The sequence below is a fragment of the Mus caroli genome, chromosome 5, assembly GCF_900094665.2.
Source record: "Mus caroli chromosome 5, CAROLI_EIJ_v1.1, whole genome shotgun sequence".
Lineage (NCBI taxonomy): Eukaryota > Metazoa > Chordata > Mammalia > Rodentia > Muridae > Mus > Mus caroli.
In genome coordinates this window covers 103899315-103921448 of record NC_034574.1, presented here as the reverse complement: position 1 = coordinate 103921448, position 22134 = coordinate 103899315, and the positions used below count along the sequence as shown (strand labels likewise).

Here is a 22134-nt window from a genome sequence, read left to right as displayed (position 1 = left end):
GGAACTCAGTTACACTACAGCACAGTAACCAGCAGGCAATGCAGACAGGAACTCAGTTACACTACAGCAACAGTAACCAGCAGGCAATGCAGACAAGAACTCAGTTACACTACAGCAACAGTAACCAGCAGGGACCTCAGACCTGACTTCAGTTACACTACAGCACAGTAACCAGCAGGGACTGCCAACTGGAACTCATTTATACTACAGCAACAGTCACAAGCATCACACAGGCACAGGAGACATACACACACACACACACACACACACACACACCAGTAGGACAGGATAGAAATAAAAGGAACTTACAGCCACCTGATATTTACCAAGGTACAAAAGACATTTGTGGGGGAAAGACAGCCTTTTCAGCAATGGTGCTGGGAACGCTGGATGTCCACATATGACAAATCACAATAGACCCTTATCTCACATCCCACACAAAACTCAACTCAAGGTAGATCAAAGGTCTCAGAGAAATGCCTGAAACTTACAGGAAAAAAGTTCAAGATACAGAGTCAGCAAGGGCCTTCCGAGAAGGACTCTAACAGCTGACAGTATCAGAAGCTGACAGTGCCATTCCACACCATGACATGATCAGTGAAGGAGAGATTCTTTGCCAGTCATATACTGGGCATCTAGAGCCTACAAATAACTAAAAAATAAATACCAAAAGAATCAAATCCTGAGTGAGCACGCAGTCTCCAGAAGAACTAGCCAAGCAGTATTTGAAAGTATGTACAATGCCCTTAACCACTGTGGAACAGCAAATTCCATCCTTCCCCAGGAAGAATAGAGAAAATAAGTGACTGAGAATACCAGTGAGGATGTGGGTACAGAAATCCTCACACGTGGATGGTGGAGATGTGGACTGGAAGGCATTCGATGGAAATCAATACAGAGATACCCCAAAATAACTAAAAGTGGGGCCTGGAGAGATGGTTCCGTGGCTAAGAGAACCAGTAGGGCCTGGCTGCTCTTCCCGAGGACAGGGTTCAATTTCCAGCACCCACGCGGCAGCTCACAGCTCACAAGTGTCCATAACTCTACTTCTAGGGAATCCTACATCATGATCCAGCCTCCGCAAAAGACACCAGGCAAGGGGCACGTGCACATACAGCAAGAAAATATCCAGACACATAAGTACATTTTTAAAAACTAAAATTACAACTACCTAGTTGAGAAGGCTCAGTGAGTAAAGGCATTTGTAACTGTCCCCTGATGGCTTGAGTTCAGTGCCCAAGACCCACCTACAGGATGGAAGAAGAGAACCAACTCCCACAAATTGTTCTCTGGCCTCTGTAGACACAAGGTAAAGAAAGAAAGAAAGAAAGAAAGAAAGAAAGAAAGAAAGAAAGAAAGAAAGAAAGAAAGAAAGAAAGAAAGAAAGAAAGAAAGAAAGAAAGAAAGAAAGAAAGAAAGAAAGAAAGAAAGAAAAAAAAAAGGAAGAAAGGAAGGAAGGAAGGAAGGAAGGAAGGAAGGAAGGAAGGAAGGAAGGAAAGAAAGAAAGAAAGAAAGAAAGAAAGAAAGAAAGAAAGAAAGAAAGAAAGAAAGAAAGAAAGAGGAAGAAAGGAAGGAAGACAAGGAGGGAGGGAGAGAGGAAAAATTTTAAAATAGCCCTTATGTGATCATATACAGTACTTCTGGCTATGTACCCAGAATCCACCTGACCCACAGATGCCAGTACATCTATGTTTATTACCAACTACTTCCAACAATGCCATACATAACCACCAAGACTGTCCACCTACCGATGCTTATACACAGCTATAAAGAAGAATAAGGTTGGTTCATTCACAGGAAATTCATCAGAACTGGAGATCACCATGTTAAGTGGAAACAAAGCAGACAAGAGAAAGACAGAGAACTAAATGTTTTCTCTTATATACAGAACCTAAGTTCTGTGTGCCACGAAGGCCAAAATGAAACTCTTTGAGGGAGGAGGAGAATCAGTAGGTGGGAGTGTGCACTAAGAACAGTGAACACAGAAATTTATCGATGAAGGTGTCACGATATGACCCAGAATTTTGTATACTGACTAGAAATATTAAGAAAAGGAAAATGGTGTGTTTTCACTTTCCTTAAAACATTAGATACAGCAGAATAAGCAACCACTTATCAATGAAAAACTATAATGCAACAAATGGTTTTCCTATTATCTTATTATATTCTACTCTGTTAGGTTTGGTTGTATGTCCTAGAGGCCTGCTCTTTTCTAATGAGAGACAGAAACCGAGCGGTTGTGAATGGGAGAGGAGGAAGTCGGAGGAGCAGAGGGAGAGTAATTATACTGATTGAGAAAAGAATCTATGTTTAATAAAAGGGGGATTAAAAATAAATTAAAGAAAAGAAAATTTGGGATTATAATAAAGTCTAGGGTATCCAACAAGCTTCTCTGTGGATTTCTCACATCCACCACCTTTCCAGGTTTACTCAAATCTGAAGATTGAGTGTTTGGAGAGGATGTATCCAGACTCGGTGAGTTTCCACAATGGCCTTCTGGCTCCCGCTTCCTCTGGGCTGGTCCTCCAGATGTGAGCTGTCCCTGCTTCCTCTTGGCTGATCCTCCAGATGTGAGCTGTCCCACAACTTGGCCATGTCTTAATAATATACGCATTTCTACAAGTCTCAGCCCGTGTGATGTAAATCAGAAACATCACCAGTATTGCTGAACACACAGAGTATTTGTGACACAGGCTTACAGAATCAGATATGTGCTAAATAAAACTTCAGACTGAGAGGTACCTATCAGCAGGTAGCAAGTGTTGCTAAAGTTAGTTTGTGTGCTGTTTATTTCTAGAGAAAGGTATGGTAAAGGATGTGATTTTATAGTTTTCCTTAAACTACGTGCAAAAAGGACACAGGGTTGAAAAATCACAAAGAATACTAATAGACTAATTGAAAGGACAAAAGATGCCAGAAGTGGAACCAAGCTACAGAGCTCAGCCATGTGAGAATGTGAAAATTCTTAGCTGCTGAACCCTTACAGGGGGTGAGAAAAGAGTAGGACAAACATGCCCCATGAATCCTGAAAATGTGGGTTAAATGAAATGATTTTGAGTTTTCAATAAAACAACATGGTTTTAGCACAACAAGAGAGAACTCTTACTACTGAGGCAGGCACTGTTATTAACAACACATGCATTTGCTGCAGAAGCCGGAGCTGACAGGGCCAGCCAGAACTCCAGGCTCCTCTCTGCTCCTCCCGTATTCTCTATAGCACATCATCATGGTAACTGACTAGCAAAAGGAAAAGAGGCTCCTGGTGCCCTTTCTTCAAGCTGGGTCAGCTAAACCCTGTAGCCTCTCATACTGGCATACTTACCAGCTCCTCCTGAACAGCAAAAGTGCCCACACAGACTTCCTCATCTCTATAGAGCCGGTAAAACTATCCCCAAGTGTTCCAACACTCCTAAATCTTGTATCAGTGTCCACTTCCTATTGAGTATACACAATCAAAGACGTTGAGGGCTGGGGTTGGGAAGATAGATCAGTGGGTCAAGGACTGTAGTTGGGAAGATAGCTCAATGGGGTCAAGTGTGTATGGCACCAAGAAAGGGGACCTGAGTTCAAGACCCCTGCACTGACCTCTAAGCTAAATTATTGCATGGCAGTAACCCCAGGGATGGTTAACCCCCAAAAGCTTGTAGGCCAATCAGTCTATCCTAATCCGTGAAAGAATGGGTCTGCAAACATCTTGTCATAGAGGGGCAAAGCTCAAGGGCCTCACCTCTCCCTGAGGATTTAAATACAATTAAGGGTTGAGGGTTGTACTGGCTGGTTTTGGGTGTCAACTTGACACAGGCTGGAGTTATCACAGAGAAAGGAGCTTCAGTTGGGAAGATGCCACCATGAGATCCAGCTGTAAGGCATTTTCTCAATTAGTGATCAAGGGGGAAAGGCCCCTTGTGGGTGGGACCATCTCTGGGCTGGTAGTCTTGGTTCTATAAGAAAGCAGGCTGAGCAAGCCAGGGGAAGCAAGCCAGTAAGAAACATCCCTCCATGACCTCTGCATCAGCTCCTGCTTTCTGAACTGCTTGAGTTCCAGTCCTGTATCCTTTGGTGATGAACAGCAGTATGGAAATGTAAGCCAAATAAACCCTTTCCTCCCCAACTGCTTCTTGGTCATGATGTTTGTGCAGGAATAGAAACCCTGACAAGGGTAGAGACATGACTCTCATGTACATGTTGACTTAAACAATCTAGAGACTCTCTGGGTCAAACAGACAAAAATGGCAGACACAAACAGAGAGGAGGAGCAGATGGGAAGAGGAAAGGGATTGTCAGAAGTTGAAGGGAGACAGGTCAGGAAAAGGGGCAAGGAAAGATACAGTTGAAACAAATCACACACACACATACAAGGTGCAACAATGAAGCTCACTGTTATGAATAGTTAATATCTGCTAATAGAGCATTAAAACTTAAGGAAGCAGTGATTGAGAAAGATACCAGATATATGCCTCTGCATGCATCACACATACACACCCACACAGACATGTGCACATATACCACACAAAGCAAAATACCAGGGGCTGAAGAGAATAAAGGTTTAATATGGAAGTTCACATTCATGGCACTGATATACCGATATCTTGTGATCAGCGTTAAATGTGTCACAGGTCACTTCAATGTTTTTCCCTCCCTCAAGCAAGGTGAAGTTCATGTGAGATAAGACTGTTCATCAGCAGAGTGTGTCACAGAGACACTTATCGCATGTACAACAGTGTGAAGCCGCTGTCCCATGGGCGTGACTGTATTTTTAATAGGTGTGCGGTTCAGATTATCCTTTTAATGACTTAGACTGGGTTCTACGCAATATGGCATTCTCAGAAGGTTCAAAAACGCACAGAGGTAGTCTTGTAAACTAGGCACTCCCTGTAGCTAGCAAGTCCAAGAATCTTACCAAGCCATCCATAAGTGCATGCATTCATTCAAGCATTCGTTCACTTGGCTCTTCCTCACCACCTACCCATCTCGGAGATGGACCCAGTGGGAACTGAAGCACTGAGCCAGCACTATGGTTTACACGAACGTGGTCAAAGGAAGGCATGGCCCATGATGCCCAGCAACAGAACTGCCAAAGGGAAGGCACACTCCACGATAAAACCAAAAACAAGATCAGGATGAGTTAATGTGAGGAAACTCAGCAGGCAGAGGCAGGTGGAGTTCTGTAAGGTCCAGGTCAGCAAATGAGAACCTATCTCAAAAAGAAACAAATAAAAGAGGAGGAAGAGAAGCAGAAGGAGGAGGAGGAGGGAGGAGGTAGAGAAGGAGCAGAAGGAGGAGCAGGAGGAGGAAGAACAGGAGAATGGGGAATGGGAGGAGGAGCAAGGGGAGTTGGGGGATAGGAGGGGCAGAGAGAGGAGGGGGAATAGGAGAAGCGGGAAGGAAATTCTAGACATAGGATAGAAACTAGTGAGTGATATCCAGCTAGACTGCAGGGTGTGGTTGTGCTGCAGTGAAATTGCAGTGAGGACATGCTGCATGCCAAGCATTCTTGTAGGAGCCAGGTGCCATTCCCACTGACATAACCAAGACACTGCCCCCCACCTCCCACCCCCGCCACTCAAAGAGCTGCTCTGCAGCACAGCTGGATCCTCACCACTGCCCAGCTTAAGAGTGTGCTCATCAGTAGGGAATTCACAGCACAGCCATGTGTTTCCAGGTTCTCCTTTTTTAGTAAGTCTAATTCCAAGTTGCAGCTGTATGGTAGAAGCTGCAGTTCCATACAATACGATGAGGGTGAACTTGTGTGAATGATGAATGGACACCACTAAGAACCCCGGTGGCCTCTGGGTGAGGAAGAGAGCAAGTGACAAGCCATACCATGTCTTCTGTTATATCCTGACCCTGCATGGCTCAGGACGTGCTTACTCCACCACCAGCCTCCCCCAGAGCATGGGTGGAGGTCAGGACTTTAACAAGGCCTGTACTGTAAGCATATATTTGTCTTATCAGCAATTACTTGAAAGGGATATGAAGAAGAAACCAGAGAGAGAAGAAGTTTACAAAAAAGGAAAGTCATTAGGATGCCATTTACAATAGACCCAGGGTGATAAACTCTCTGAGGACAGACATAAGAGACTGGATGACTCCCAGGGACACAAGTCAAGGGAGCTGCCAGCACCAGAGCCTGGCTCTCCAGGCTGCAGGAACCATGAAAGGGGATCCACAGGAGATTCCAACGTGACCTGACACCACTAAACAGGTCGGGTCCCAAGATGAGTAGCCGTGATAGCAACTGTAAAGAATTCAGACGTGACTAGGAAGAGACACCAGGACCGTGGCAACTCTTACAAAGGAAAACATTTAACTGGGGCTGATTTACATTTTCAGAGGTCCAGCCCATGATCATCATAGCGGGGAGCATGGCAGCATACAGGCAGACATGGTGCTGGCGAAGGACCTGTGAATGCTACATCCTGATCTGAAGACTACTAGAAGACTGACTCTCTCAGGCAGCTAGGAGGGGGATCTCAAAGGCCACCCCCAGAGTGACAAATTTCATCCAACAAGACCACACCCACTCCAACAAGGCCACGCCTCCTAATAGGGACACTCCCTGTGGGCCAAGTATTCAAACAGACTAATGGATGGGGCCATGACCACTCAAAAGATCGCACTGGATAATAAATGCTAAAACACTAAGTATAAAGCATGACTGCACTAAAATCTGAAATTAACATTATACTCCAAAATTAAATATTTCATCACAGAGAAAGAGTAGGCAGGGATCTGTGACCTATTCTTATAAAAGTTATGTCGTTGCAAGACGCAGATCTACAGGGCGTGATCCTTCCCACGAGCTTCCCGGGGAGCCCCTTCAGAGGAGTCCTAAGAAGCAAGGTACTGACTGGGAGAAGGCAGAGGAGAAAGTAAATAAGAACAGCATACCAGAAGAGGAAGGGAAATGTCACAATGAAGCTCATTACTCTGTGTGCTTAAATAAACCAGATAAGTAAAGCCAGATCCGTATTTTATTAAGGTGCCGACTATAACAAGATAAACACATCATAAGACTCTCAAATTACATAATTAATGTAGCTTATGTGACACATTCCTATTAATAATCGTTTATTATGCGTGAACAGTAAAATAACATTAGACAGGCAATGGAGAAATGCAATCAGAGGGGCTTCCCGACCTTCATGCTGGAGTCTTATTGACACAGTGCTATCTAACACTAATCCTTGGATTTGGAAAGCAGAAATCTCTTCAGAGTGGTAAACAAACATGTTCCTCCGAGACTGGCGTTTTGATTACTATCACTTCGGCAAATACAAGATAAAAACAATAATAAATAAATAAATAAGAACAGGGCACAGGGCATTCTGCAAGGCCAATTAGGTTGCATAAACCAAACAAGCACAATACTGGAGCGAGTTCAGGTACTAAGCCTCGTACCTCATCTTAAACGTGTCTGTCTTAATCATGACTTCCAGGGAGATTTTGTGGAGAATGGCTGCCCCCTTTCTGATGTTGTCTGTAAAGGTTGGAAGCCAATGACAAGATATTCTGGGGCACTTTAATAAGCCACCAGAGTCAGACCTAGGAACGGACTGAAGAACAGAGTGTAAGGACACAGCGGGAGCTACTTACTCTTACATAAAATAAGCACTTTTCGAGCGACTGCATTATTCTTGAAAACAAAAGAGATATGGTCCCTGAACTTAAGGAGCTACAACTCTACAAAGAGGCCAGATAAACACCTAAATTCACAAGGAGAAAAGATCCCAGCCAACAAAATGAAGTCAGCCCCAAAAGCCAGAATCTATTTATAGTCTGTGGCAGAGACTGAAAATGCTTACAATTCCCAGGTAGCTTAAATCTCTGTGCTCCTCCAAGAGGGAGGGGGTGAGGGATGGAGGCAGCATCCTGGTAATGGTCCTTGAAGTGGAAGAGGAAAATTCAAGTAAGACCTGTCTCCATCCTGATCTGACACCACACACACACACACACACACACTGTCACCCCAGTGAGTCGAATCCCTTTTCTACACCAGTCCCCTTATTTGTGAAATTCAAGTAACACACCCTTTCCTTACTAGATAAGAACTGAACAAATGCAGACTAAACAGAGGTGCCTGGCACACAGCAGGTGCCTAAATAAAATGCTGGATGCTACCTGAATGATGTAAAAGATCATTTTAGCCACAAACCAGAGCAACTATTCAGAATCCTACATTTTTAATTAAGACAATTAATTAGAGTGTGACCGGCAAAGAAAAACCTGCTTGTATTTAATGCATAATAAAATGTGATGAGTCTGGAGATAAGTAGACACCTATGCATCTTGCTTTGGGGGAAACTGCTCAACTCTCAGTGAGAGATCTATTAGGTTTGGAAGTCCCACTGAGACTCATCCTAGCCTGTGGTGTGGGTTGGAGTGACATGGCGTGGCCTGGCGTGGACCTGATGAACCATGTTGGAAGGCTCCTTTGTGAGAAGATAATCAGACCCTAGTAGAATACTGCATACTCACACATTCATAAACTTTGTCTTGAGTATTTAATCTATCAAATTAATAGTGTAAATCGGAGGAGATAATTCCCCTTCAGTCAATGTGCCCCCAGTTCCATGTTCAGTTAGAAACAAAGAAATCAGGAAATGATAGTTACTCGGTTACCAGTGAACCCAGAAACCCAGAATTCAAAAAAGCCCAAACTAGTACTGGCAGACAAGACCCCCAAGATACCCAGCCACCAATCAGCCCTAAAGTCCAGTTGGGCAGTACAATTTGTGGGTGTTCTCCCTAGCTCCATTCAGACCACACCAGTACAGCACCACTCTCTATGTGGGGTGTGAATAGTCTGTATGAACCCATTTGGTAAACCACCTGACGTGTGACTATACCACCACAAATGTGTTAACAGACGCAGTCAGAGATCGTGGCAGTGGTATGTATGATCATTTGAGTATTCTGGAATGACTAAGAAAATAAACGGAGTCTGCTGAAGGCTTGGTGGTGCCTGCTGGAGTGAATAGCATCTTTCCTAGAATAGCTTTCACGTTCAGTGTACAAGAACTGCTCTCAAGCTACCAACAGATAATCACACACAGTCGGACAGCTCGGCCTCTATGAGCTCTCCAGACTGATATCTGGATCCTCATACCATGATGCCTTGTGACTGTGAATACAGAAAATAGACACAATCTCTGGTATAGCCATCTAAACGTCACCGCATGAGTAAATACTGCAGTGAATCCTAACACTTGAAACAGAATCTTCCAGAGTCCAGAAATCCACCTGGCTGCCAAGAATAATACTTCCGTGGTTCAAGCAATCCCAGTGCCCAGAGGGGTTTTCAGTGACATAACCGTATGAGTTACTACATGTTGGGTAAAATAGAAAAAGCAGGCATTTGTGGATGCACTGTTTGCAGAGATCTCTAAACTACTCTTGAAGATTGCACAAATGTAGAAGATTGTAGGACTATGCAGCATCTGTTTAAGATGTTTGATTATATAAGGTTTTCCTGTGTTCTCATGGGAGGGGGGGCAGCATATACTCTTATATCAGTCTCATTGAAGGAAGCCCTATGATGAGAACCGAACAAATATGTGAGTGATTGTGGCTTTGGGCTGAGGTAGAAACAACTGCCACTGGATAAAATCGAATCAATTAGATACCAAAGAAAACCTTTGCATTCGCCGGCCTATAATGAAGCGCGGTTTGCTCGACTCCCTGGCAGTCAAGCCAGCGCCGTGTCGTCTCAGTACTTCACACATGATTTCTATTTCAGTTCTGATGTCAAACTCGACATCTCACATCACGGCACAAAGAAAGAACCAGTTTAGCTAGTTGAGTGAAACACCAGACAGCTGCTAGCAGAGACAGGTCACGGCTGGGGAGGGGCACGGCACATTCAGCTCGCTGTGTTTTCCTTCAGAAGAATGTCAATAAAAACCATGGCCAAATGAGGTATTGAAGGGAAAGTCCCGCTATGCTGTAAACCGCTGGGTTAACCTAAGAGTGGCAGTCAGGCAAGTTTGCAAAGGAGAACCCTGGCCAAACACACGGGCTGCCAAGAACTTGAAGAAAGCTGTCTTTCTCCCTCGGTGTCCCAAGGAAGGGACCGGTCCCACATTTAGAAACGTTATTTCGGGGACCAATAGCAATTTATTTTGATAGAACCACTGCATGTTTTTTCCTCCGGTTCTCAACAAAGGAGCCATATTAGGAAATAATCTTGCAAAAAGCAAAGTACCCCCTCCCCCTTGCCCACGATCGATGCACACACGCGGCGCACAATGGCCGGCGCGCCCGCACTCGCCCACGCGGCCGCAGGTCCCCGCAGCCTCCCCGCCGCAGCCCCGGCGCCCGAGGCTCGGCCGTCGCCGGGAGCCGCTCGGCGCTCGCTCCGGGGCTGCCCGCCCCCCAGCGGGGCCCAGGGGAAGCGGCTGCCAGCGGCCAGGACGCCGGTCCCCGCGGGGCAGGGGGCGCTCCGACGCCCACCTGCGGGCCTAAACGGGGCGGGTGCGCCGCGGCCCCGGGCCAGCACGCGGGGCTGAGTCTCAGCTGTCACCCCGCCGGGCCGCGCGCGCCCGGAGGCGAGAACTTGGCGGGCGATGGGCGCACGGACCCGGATGGCCTCTGGGTCCCGCGGGGCCCCCTCCCCATTAGCCCCACCGCCGCCGTCGCCGCACTCACCTTCTTCCGGGGCTGCCATTTCATCATATTTGTACAGCCGACCCGGGACACATCAAGAGGTGGGCTGGGGGCTGGGGGCAGACGCAGGGCGGCGGCGACTGCAAGTCATGCTGCCTCCTTGCACCCCCTCGTTCTTTCCCCGATAGGACGGTCTTCGTCTTCGGTTCAGCGCGAAGTGCCGCGGCCACCACACTCTCCCACGGGGCTAGGACGTCCCGGCGGCCAGCGGCGCGCCCGGGCCGGAGCGGGGCATGTTCCCCGACCCGCGCCTGCGAAAAGGCTCCAGGCAGGAGCTCTGGGATGGGCCTCAGACCCCTCAGAGCAGAGACCCACGGCAGGAGCTGCCACAGAAACCCGGCCGGGCTCCTGCCATCCAAGCCCCTCTTGGCGAATTCTCCTCTTCTCCAAAAAAGAAAAAGATTAGACAAGCAATCAAACCCTCACACGCAGCCTGGAGCAATTCCCAAAATTCTGGGTGTATTTCTCGTTTCTAAAAATTTAGCAAAGAAAATTCCAAAGATCTGTAATAGAGCTTCTTTGCGCAGTTTTCTGCTTCTTAGACAACTTGGGATCGGATCTGCCCTTCCGAAATGTCCACCTTCCCTGAATCTAGTAAATAGGAAAACTTGGTTTGTGTGTTTAGATATTTTTTTTTTTCTTAATTCCCAAGAACCTAAGTGGGGAAAGGCTGGAAGGAAATCCTGCAAGAACCTAACTCCACAGCTCGGTCTGCACTAATGACTTCCTTCCCTTCAGTGCGAGCACAGCCAGCCCAGCTCCAGCCACCACAGCACAGAGTTTCTGGGTCTTAGTGCCACGACATCTACACAGCAGAAAAGTGAAGCTACAGTTCCATAGGCGTCCACAGGCCGGCTCCGAAACCTCTCAAGAATTCTTATATTTGTATGAGCTACTTGGAGAAGTAAAAGGGGCAAGAGTCCAAATCAAACTTCCACAGAGGGGCTGGAGAGATGGCTGCCGCGTGGCTAACTGTACTGAGGACCTATTCCCAGAGGACAAGCCATTGCCTGGGATTCGACCTCCACTGACTCCTGCATATGGCTGTGCATCTAAACTCAAACAAGAAAAACACAACTTAACATAAGTAAAATAAATTTTAAAATTAATCTTTTTTAAGCCCTAAAAATTCTGATTTAAAGAAGAGATTTGAGATCTCGATCAAAAAAAAAAGTTAATCAGAAACTTTATCATAAATAAACTTATATATACATTTTATTTGCTTCTCTAAATTAAACCACTTTTTAACAAAGTTTTACTATATAAGTAAGGTGGATCTTGAACTTGTGAAATCAAGCCATCCTTCCACTTCAGCCTCCGGAGTAGCTGAGCTGGAACTACAAACACATACCTGAGTAGCACTGATTGTATTACTATAAAATATTGCAGCCTGAAAGTGGTATACATGCCTTTAATCCTAGCACTTGGGAGGCAGAAGCAGGCAGACCTCGGAGTTCAAGGCCAGCCTGGGCTACAAAGAGAAGCCCAGCCTGGAAAAACCAGATAGATGGATAGACTGGACAGATGACTGACAGATGATAGATAGATAGATAGATAGATAGATAGATAGATAGATAGATAGATAGATAAGCAGATATAGATGAAATGAGTTTTATTCCTCTTTTGTGCAAAAATTCCATCTTATGGATGCTGACTAATCCATGAATACAAAATAGTATATTATCATGTATTATCCAACACACCTGTCGACTGCCATTCCACCTTAATGTTATTTTGGTAGATGCTAATATAATTGGCATTAGAAATTACTATTCTACTAAGGGGTGCCCACACTGTTAACTGCATCCAACATCCCTCATCAACTGTCAGAACTACTTATGCAGGGAATCTGATACAGGCAGGGCTGTCACTAAACACCCCAAACAGCCAACCTCCAGTGACTCTCACTCACTCCACCTTCCATGGGAGGCTGCTTGCTCAACTGAAACACACAGACAGCGCTTGAGAACTGGAAGTCAGACCTTTTCCACACACATCATCGACACTTGAACTCAAGTCCCCCGGAGAAGGCTGTGCCAACTCTCTAACCCTGAGACATGGCTGCGCCTGTGTCAAAGCACATACTCACTCACTCAGGGCTCTCTCTGTATACTACACACCCCTTGTCATCACCGTACCCCGTCAACCCCTTTCCTGGGTGCTACAAACACAAGGAAGAGTCCGCTCCAAATCATGACTTCAGCCACAAAGAAAGCCAACATTCTCAGTGTACTGTGACATACTCAAATTGTTCTGGCAACTTCCTATACATATCCTACTCGAACTGAAAATTCCCTATCGACTTTCCTAAAATCAGCTCTCTTCTCAACAGCCCTAGCTTCTGACCATGATGTCACTATGTTCCCAAGATCACAGATTCCTGCCACAACATTCCTCACATCTAATCTACGAACCCCTGTAACTCCTTCCTAGACGGCTTGACACCCGTATGTTCCAGGCCAGTTGGGTTCCAACAACAAAACAAAACAAGAATGAATGAAGAGAGAGTGGAAAAGAACGGCGAATGAGTGAGACTCCATTCTACTTCATATGGAAGACAAGGCAGTTTGTTGTTGGAACCAAAATTGGAGTTTACTGTATAGAATGCAAAGCACTGTAACAGTGAGAAAGGTCACGGCTGAAGCAGTCTCTGTCTGTCTGTCTGTCTGTCTCCGTCTCTCTCTGTCTCTCTGTCTCTTTCTGTCTCTCGGAATGTCTCCCTGTCTCAAACAGTCTCTTGTCTCTGTCTCTGTGTGTGTGTGTGTGTGTGTGTGTGTGTGTGTGTATGTGTGAATGTTGGAGTTCCAGTCTGACCTTTAATCATCCTGACTGAGCTTCACAAACCAGTTGGTATAACAGGCACGTATCATTCCCAGCCCAAAGCAGCATTTAATTTTAACCTACCTAATACAAGAGAAAATATTAACTCTGATTTTATGAGGCTTTAAGAACTTTTTAACACTATGGTTAAAGGGCTCATTATTACTCTTTGACAGATAACAACACTGAAGCTCAGAGTCTTTCCATGACCTGGCCACCTCCATACCCAAGGCCACATCCCAAGATGACAGCAAAGAAAGACCTAGAGGTCTGGCCCCTCCTGGAGACATGAGTGGCTGGCTGGTGGTGGCCTTAGAGGTAAGGGGATATTTCTTTTGACCTTCTATCTAACACACATTTTCAGACAGACAGGGCAAGCAGAATTCATACATGAAAACCGGGTCTGAAACAAAAGAAGCTATGAAGATGTGAAGCTCAAGTCCAGGAGTCCGGGGTGGGGGGATGTGGAGCAGGTGGTAAGGGCTCCTGGTGAGGCCTCTAATCTGTCTGGAGGAGCTACAAACTTCCCCATTTCCTTTTGCTCAGAACTCTCCCGAAGCATTCTAACAAGCCAACCAAAACATGCCTGTCAAAAGAGAATCAACCCAATTACATCAGAGTTATCGAAAGCTTTAAGATGTCTTCGCATTGTTTACATGTCTTCCCTGAGTGTCACATATTTGTAGTCTGTGTGGGACTTCTTCCCCTGAAGTCTAGTAACTGTTTTAGCTTTCATTTAATAGAGGACCATTAACTAGAAGCTTTTAAACACCAACACCATACTTAACCTTTTATATTTTTTCTTCTTTGTATCTTATTTACTAGGCTTCACATAATAAAGGGTGGATTGGTATTTGTACCTGAGATACTCGCTGGCTTCCATTATGCCAATACATTTGCACTATTAGGGATGATTTATATGAAGCTATTGTTACCACAGGTCACTGCTTCCAAGACTCAAAACTGAACACCAAGAATATATGTTACAGATCTTAAGATACTAAAGGGCATTTCTGATTTTTAAAAGATATGTTTAATAATTTAATGTATATATGTTTTTGCCTGCATGTGTGTTTGTGCATTGCATGTATGCCTGGTACTCACGGAGGCCAGAAGAGGGCATCAGATCCCCTGAAACTGAAGTTATAGATGGTTGTGAGACAGCATATGGGTGCTGGGAATTGAACCCTAGTCCTCCAGAAGAGCAGAAAGTTCTCTTGATTGAGCCACTTCTCTAACCCCAACCTACTGACTTTTTAACATAAAACTTGGCAAATAACATCCCTAAACACAGGTGGTGCACACCAGTCTAGTGAACACAACTTACTTCACTAACGACTTGTCTATGCAAACCTGAATGAAAATGAGTCAGTGCTAAGAACATGCCTGTCAGCATTGCTGTCACATTCTTCAGGATTCAGTAAGGACCAACACATACCACCCTGACCATGTAGAGGCGTCTGTAGGGACTGAGATGTGTCACATTGACTGTGGACAGACACAGTTCAGCAGTGAGCCACACGCCCCCTGGCTGCGGAAACTGCCTGTTCTCTAATGTCCCTGCCTCACCTCCTCCACTGGCTAGCTATTCATCTCCCTCCAAGGCAGAAAGGATGATGGGTGGTATGCTGGAGGAAGGAGCAGTCAGGTAGAAGTGGAGGAAGGAAGTGCAGAGCTACCAGCACCAGCCAACAGTGCAGGACCACACTGGGCAAGCATGAAGACACAGGGAATCATCAGGCACTTGTGTCATTAGGACAGGGGAACCCAAGAGTGGTTGAATCCGACTGTGGCTGCTGGAGTAGTTTCCACAGGACAGGCTGAGTGACAGTGAGCTAGACTCATCGAGGAACCCATGCCTGGGTGGCCAGTAATGCAGCCACATTAGCAAGTCACCCAATAGGTCTGGACCCTAAGATGCGAGTCAGGCTGCACTGCAGTTATGTAAGGAAGACTTGTATAGCTGCAGAGGCAGTGCATTTGGAGGCCAATGTGGGCTGCATGGCTAAAACTAAAGAGGGGCAGGGCAGGAAGACAGCTCACGTGCTAAAGCATTGGGACCTGAGGCAAGAGGATCGCTGAGGCACCTGGGCCAGCCTACTCACAAACCCCCAGGTCCCAGTGAGCAACGCTGCCTCAAACAAGGTGAGCGGCATATAAAACATAACACTTGAAGATGGGGTCCATCTACATGTGTGCGCACACACACACACACACAAACATTTAAAGACAATATAGAAAGCTAGGAATGCTACAAAGGAGTATTACCAATAACAGTTATCATTCACTGAGTATATTCATGCACTAAAACATCTCAGATGGTTATTTTATATCCTTAAAATGATATCATCTTGGAACAGGAGAGAGACCTCAGTAGTTAAGCAATTATTATGTAGGTATGGGAACTGGAGTTGATGTCTCAAAGTGTGGTCCCTAGCCCCTCAAGCCCAGCACTGCGGTAGGAGAGGGAGGGAGAGACAGGAGCATTGCTGGGCTCACTGCTGCTAGCCTCACTGAGAAGGATGAGGTTCAGGATAAGGAAGAGACCCCGCCTCAAAGAAATGAGGGTGATAAAGGAGAGTGCCTCACAGGAGCGCACACGCACTCACATACCCCACACACACAAGCACACACATGTGCACAAACACAAATAACATGAAAGAACCTCCTCATGAAAAGGGACTGTTAACATTCCCATTTTAGGAAGAGGAAACTAAAAATAAAGAGTTGCTGTGTGTATGTGTGTGTGCACACAAAGTGATGGGAAGGAGGTTCCAGTTGCCAGCCAGAACCCAAAGACTTCATCCTGGCTCCAGGGTTAGGCTACAGTGATGAACCTGCACAAGATGTCACACAAGCTGCTGGAAAAATCTATTTGAGCTTTAGTTGATAATCCTGTAAATACTCTGAAAGACAGAACAGGAGAACAATAAAGGCAGGAAGATCAAATAAGTTTTTGTGGCAATAAATCAATAAGGAGTGAAGGAGCCTTGAATTGGGGGAGCACAACCAAAAAAAGAAGACCTCTTAGGAGATCCTGCTGGTGAAGGGGGCCAAGAGGGAAGGAATTAAGGATTATCGCAAAATTTATACCATCTTTCAGAAACAACTGGCACTTTGTTAATTAAAGCAGAGTTGACAGAACAGGAAGATTACAAATACAGCTTGAGACCTGTAGAGTTCAAGATACTGAGATGACAGATGCAGCAATGGGGACAAGGAGGAAGAGGTGTGGTCTGGAGATGGACAGATGGATAACAGACAGATAGATGATTGATAGGTGAGAGAGAGAGAGAGAGAAAGAGAACAAATGATAGACATGATGCACAGACAAATGATAGGCAATAGATAATAGATGATGCATGATACATAGATAGGTAGGTATAGATGATAGATGACAGACATGATATAGTTAATAGACAAGTCAGTATCCAGATCAATACATACATTCATAAACACAACTATAAAGACTATGCTAACATTGCATAAAACTTTAGGTTGATAAAAGTTCTCCAAGAAGGGAATGAGAACCAAGATGAGAGAGATACGGAGAGGACTGAGACACAGGGGAGGGAGAAAACAGAGACAAAGAAGGAGAGGAAGAGGAGAAAAGACTTAACTTGAATCTTAAGCAATTCTTCTTTTATGTGCATTTGCCTACATGTATGTCTGTGTGAGGGTTCCCAGTCCCCTGGAATTGGAGTTATAGACAGCTGTGAACTCTATGTAGGAGCCGGGATTTGAATCCAGAAAGAGCAGCCAGTACTCTAAGCTGCTGAGCCATCTCTCCACCTAACAAGGTTATATTTTTACTTTGGGGGCGGGGGGGGGGGGAAGGACAGGATCTCCTATATCCTAGGCTGGTCTGAACTAGGTATATAGCCAAGGGTAACCTTGAACTTCTGATCTTTTCTGCTTCTGACTCCCAAGGGCTGGGACTACATGCTTTAACCAGCCCTACTGGTTTAATGTATTCTTTTAAAAACTACAGCTGCCTTCATAACCAGATAGAAGTTAACTGGGCAGTTAACTGATGTCCTTAACAAAGGAATTTTTATTTCAATAATACTGCCTGAAGCAAACTCACGATCCATCACTTTGTATCTGTGTGATCTTGTGTCACTTTGCTATGTTGGAATTTTTAACACTTCAGCAAGTTCGATTATATACATACATGATCACATATGCAGCATCTCTACTATAAGGACAAGTCTGTATATTTATATCTAGTTATTGCCACTGTAGTTTACTGCACTGCCTGTTTGGCTGTGGTTTTGAAATTCCTTTCCTGTCATGCTATGGGTAGTGTACTGATGCAGGAGTACATGGACTGCGAAGGAACCATCATCTCCCAGCCTAACTCCCGCCACTGCCCATGACAGAGCAACTGGCTAGGCAGACATGGCTAAGAGGCTGGGCAACAGAGAGGAAAGTGCTCTCAGAACGTCTTAGACAATGTGCAGCACCTCACGGTGAAAGTACATTAGAGTTTTGCCTGCGTGTATGTCAGTGCCTGCGTATCAGTCCTTGCTGCTCCGTTCACAACAGCTAAGGAACCAACATCCATGTCTGTCACAAGGAATAGATAAAGAAAATGCAGTTTATACACACAATGGAATTATTTTTCAGCCATTAAAAAAAAAACATAATGAAATTGTAGAAGCAGAAAGACATCGCCGTGGACATTCAGTAGCAGTTTCAGAATGGTGGGTATCTGGGCATCATAGGTCCTTGCTACTCAACTCAGAACAGCTAAGGAACCAACATCCCTGCCTGTCACAGAGGAATTAAGGGAAGGTTGTTCATATGCACACACAGTGCAATTTTTTTCATCCATAAAGAATGAAGTTGTGTCGTCTGCAGAAAAACAGATGTGACTGCAGACAAAAGCCACACTTTCTCGCATTTATGGCTCCTGGAATTTATACTGATGCATAAGATCATGTATGTACATGTGACATCACATGACAGTAAATGTGAAATCATCAAGGATGGAAGGAGCTCATGGAGCTGGAGTGTGAGGAAGGGAAGAGTGGCCGGGGGTGGGGGGCTCTGCTTAGGGTGCACGAGACACCTGCATCAAACTGTCCTCATGTGACAATACCAGGCACTAAAGAGCAACAGGGCAACCAACCCCCCCCCCCAAAAAAAACAAGCAGATGCCATCTGGCTAGGCATGATGGCATAGGCCTCGAATCCCAGTACTCAGAGCATTGAAGAACAGAGATTGGAAGTGTAAAGCCAGCCTAGCTACATGAGATCCTGTCTCAAAAACAAGAAAGTATCAGGTCCTACTGGAAGACTGTTTCTAGGCCTGCTGTGAGTTCTCCACACCTTAAAACAACCTGTGAAAGGGTGGACACGGGCAAGCGACCGTCTGCCTGAACTCCGAGACAGAATACAACTAGACAGACACTCAACAGAAATATCCAGCACTCACTTCCCCAGAATGCTCATGCAGTGACGTGGCTACTGGCCAGAGAGGGCTTTCTTATCTCTCTGGCGAGTAGTCAGTCAGTCCACTATCATAACAGTGTTATCACCACGAAGCTGGGTTTGGGGTGCATGACTGCGACCCCAGCACTGGGAGGGTGGAGACAGGATTGGAGCATGGAGTCAGCTCAGGCTACATAGAAAATTCAAAACTGCCCTGGGCTAGAAGTAAGACACTACCTCAACACACACACACCATTCAGAGAACTAAAACTTAAATATGAAGTGAAAGGCTTTTCTCTCCTTTTTGAGGAAGCAGGCAGAGCAGTCTCTGCACTTCCTTCCTTTATTAATGTCAGTATCCTCTGAACTCCTGACTATCATAGCTGCCATTCTGCTGGCCTCTTCATCAGGCAGAACAACCTGCAACATAAACCACACAATTCTCCTAGTAAAAGACTGGTGTCAATGTTCCCTTTCCACAAAAAGTAAAATTCGGGGGCTGGGCGATGGCTCGGTGTGTAAAGTATTTGAGAGCCTGAGTTTCTCTGTCGGGCTCCCTAGCACTCGAGTAAGTGGGGCACAGTGGTGCATACCTGGAGCCACAGCACTAGAGGCGAGAGACAAGCAGATCCCAGATGTTCACTGCCAAATGGCAAGCTCCAGGTTATGAAGAGACCTGTATCTGAGTAAGATGGAAAAAATCTCCACATCGTCCTGAGAACTCAGAGGCCAGTCACATGTATAAGTCTTGCACATGATCAAGCCAGCCAACATAGGAACAGGGGTGGGAAGTGGCCCGTGAGGCCCCACTCCTAGCTGAGGGTCCAGCAACCAAGGCTGAGAGTTGGTCGGCTTTCTTAGGATGTGGCCCCAGAGAGGCTGCCGGCTCGAGAGATTGGCCTCCTCTCATACACACACAGGCAACACTAAGTAGACTCAGCAGTTTAGAAAAGCAAATCCCATGAGGAGGGAAAAGCTGTGGAGGAAGAATAGCAAGGGAGACAATGGGAGAAAGTTGAAACACATACATGTACATGCATGTCATCGCCAGATTATAAAAAAGGCTGAGAGCAACGAAGATACTCAAGGGAATCTTTAGCTGGCTTGCTTTCTTTCTCTCTTTCTTTCTCTCTTTCTTTCTTTCTTTCTTTCTCTCTTTCTTTCTTTCTTTCTTTCTCTCTTTCTTGATCTCTCTCCTTTCCTTTCCTTTCCTTTCCTTTCCTTTCCTTTCCTTTCCTTTCCTTTCCTTTCCTCTCCTCTCCTCTCCTCCTCTCCTCCTCTCCCCTCCCCTCCCCTCCTCTCCTCTCCTCTCCTCTTACACACATACACATACACAGAGAGAGAGAGAGAGAGAGAGAGAGAGAGAGAACAGAACTAGAAGATTAATGCCCTTCCCATGTTCTACACTTTTTACCCACATTCTCACAGTACCTGCCTTCTCTCTGCTGCAGCCAAACCAGCCTTCATGACCTCAGTGGCTGCAAATATCTGCAAACATTCTTCCTGGAAAACAGGTATTTTCTTTTCTGCACTCCAGTTTGTTTAGTTTTGTTTTCCCAGATAGGCCACTATTTGCTCCTTCCATACATTTCTACAGTCACAGCTCTTGGGAGACTGAGGAGGGAGAATTATTTGAGCCTAGGTATTTAGAGCCATAGTGAAATGGCCTAATTTACTCTGAATATGCAAGCTCTATAAGTAGTAACTGTGTATCATTACGGATCCAGACTGTGGGGTAGGCTCAGCAAAAGTGTTAGTTAGGTTACTACTGCTATGATCAGACACCATGACCAAGCACGGTGCTGGTAGAACGGGGTTATTTGGCTTCTACTTCCACACTGTAGGCCATCATTAAGCAGGGCAGGAACCTGGAGGCAGGCACTGATGCAGAGGCCATGGAGGGGTGCTGCTTTCAGCCTTGTTTCCCCTGGCTTGCTCAACCTGCTTCCTTAAAGAACCCAAGACCACTGGCTCAGGGCTGGCCCTGCCAACAATGGGCTGATCCCTTCCCTGTCACTTACTAACAAGAAAATGCCCTACAGGCTTGATTACAGACCTTTCTCATGGAGGCATTTTCTCAAATCAGGTTCCCTCCTCTCTGGTGACTTCAGCTTGTATCAAGTTGACATGAAACAGTCTAGCACAGTCATCATTAAGTATCTGCTGAACCACAACAACAAGCTATAATTTCAGTTACATAATGATATTAAATACATAGAATTTGCTTTAACAATAAGACCTTTGGTTGGGGTGGCTTACACCTATAAATTCAGTCCAAGGAGGCTGATGATGGAGAACAGCCATGAGTTCTGTTTTAAACACTGAGTTCCAGGCCAGTGAGTTCCAAGCCTGCCTAGGAAGAGGAGAGGGAGAGGGAGAGGGAGAGGGGGAGGGGGAGGGGGAAGGGGAAGGGGAAGGGAGGGGGAGGGGAGGACAGGACAAAAGGGAAAGGAGAAGAGAGAAGAGGTGAGGAGAGAGATCAAGAAAGAAAGACAGAAAGGTCCATTATTCAAGAACACTCAGGTCTAAATAAGAAGAACTGACAGAAATGTTTCTGAAAACTAAGCAATAATTATTGTGAAAGAAAAGAAAAACAATTACTGTCTAAAACACTTTTTAATTACAGGGATGCCAGTCCTATCACGCTCTGTCTTACTTCTTATCAGGAAAATTTTGTTCTACCAAAGATGAGAAGATAAGATGTCTTCGATAGTTTAATAAACATATTTAAAACACTTTGAAATTCTTAGATGAACTAGAAATCACTTGTCAAAAGTACAATCTTATTTGTCAAAACATGAGATTGGAAAGGGGTAAGATGCAGAAATAACTGGCTTGGAGCTGCCAGGCTGACAGGCTGTCTTCAGTGAGGCAGTCACAACATTCAGATGCAGATTTTTTAAAACTGCTGCCACTCTGGCCAAGAGAGAACCCAGAGACAGCTTTGTGTTCCTGCTCTAAAGGTGCGTGAACTGGTCAGAAAAATGAATATCCTGATTACCAAATTAAGCAATGACAGTGCTTCGCATTCAGCTGAGAGCGCATGTGGACAAGAACTCACTGACATGTTTGGAGAATGATCCACAAGACCCTACAAAACCATGCTTGCCACCTAGGCCTCAGAACGCAGCTGCTGGCAAGGCACAGAATGCCAGAAGCGACTTTCAGGGTCAATAGCTAGAGGTAGGCAGTTCGCTGTAATACTAAGTAGTA

The 22134-nt window shown here is 45.4% G+C and overlaps 1 protein-coding gene across 3 annotated transcripts in view; it reads right to left on the bottom strand.

Annotated features, from left to right (window-relative positions):
• The window catches only part of Ttc28 (tetratricopeptide repeat domain 28), a 413454-nt gene that overhangs the window by 299332 nt on the left and 91988 nt on the right, over positions 1–22134 (bottom strand). Inside the window, exon 1 of one of the 3 annotated variants that reach the window (XM_021163930.2) lies at positions 10648–11723. The exons of the other annotated variants lie outside the window; for them this stretch is intronic. Within the exon in view, the coding sequence (XP_021019589.2) occupies positions 10648–10674 (27 nt within the window). The 5' untranslated portion in view covers positions 10675–11723. Of the gene's footprint in view, positions 1–10647; positions 11724–22134 lie in introns of those variants that run through there. 3 annotated transcript variants of the gene reach the window in all.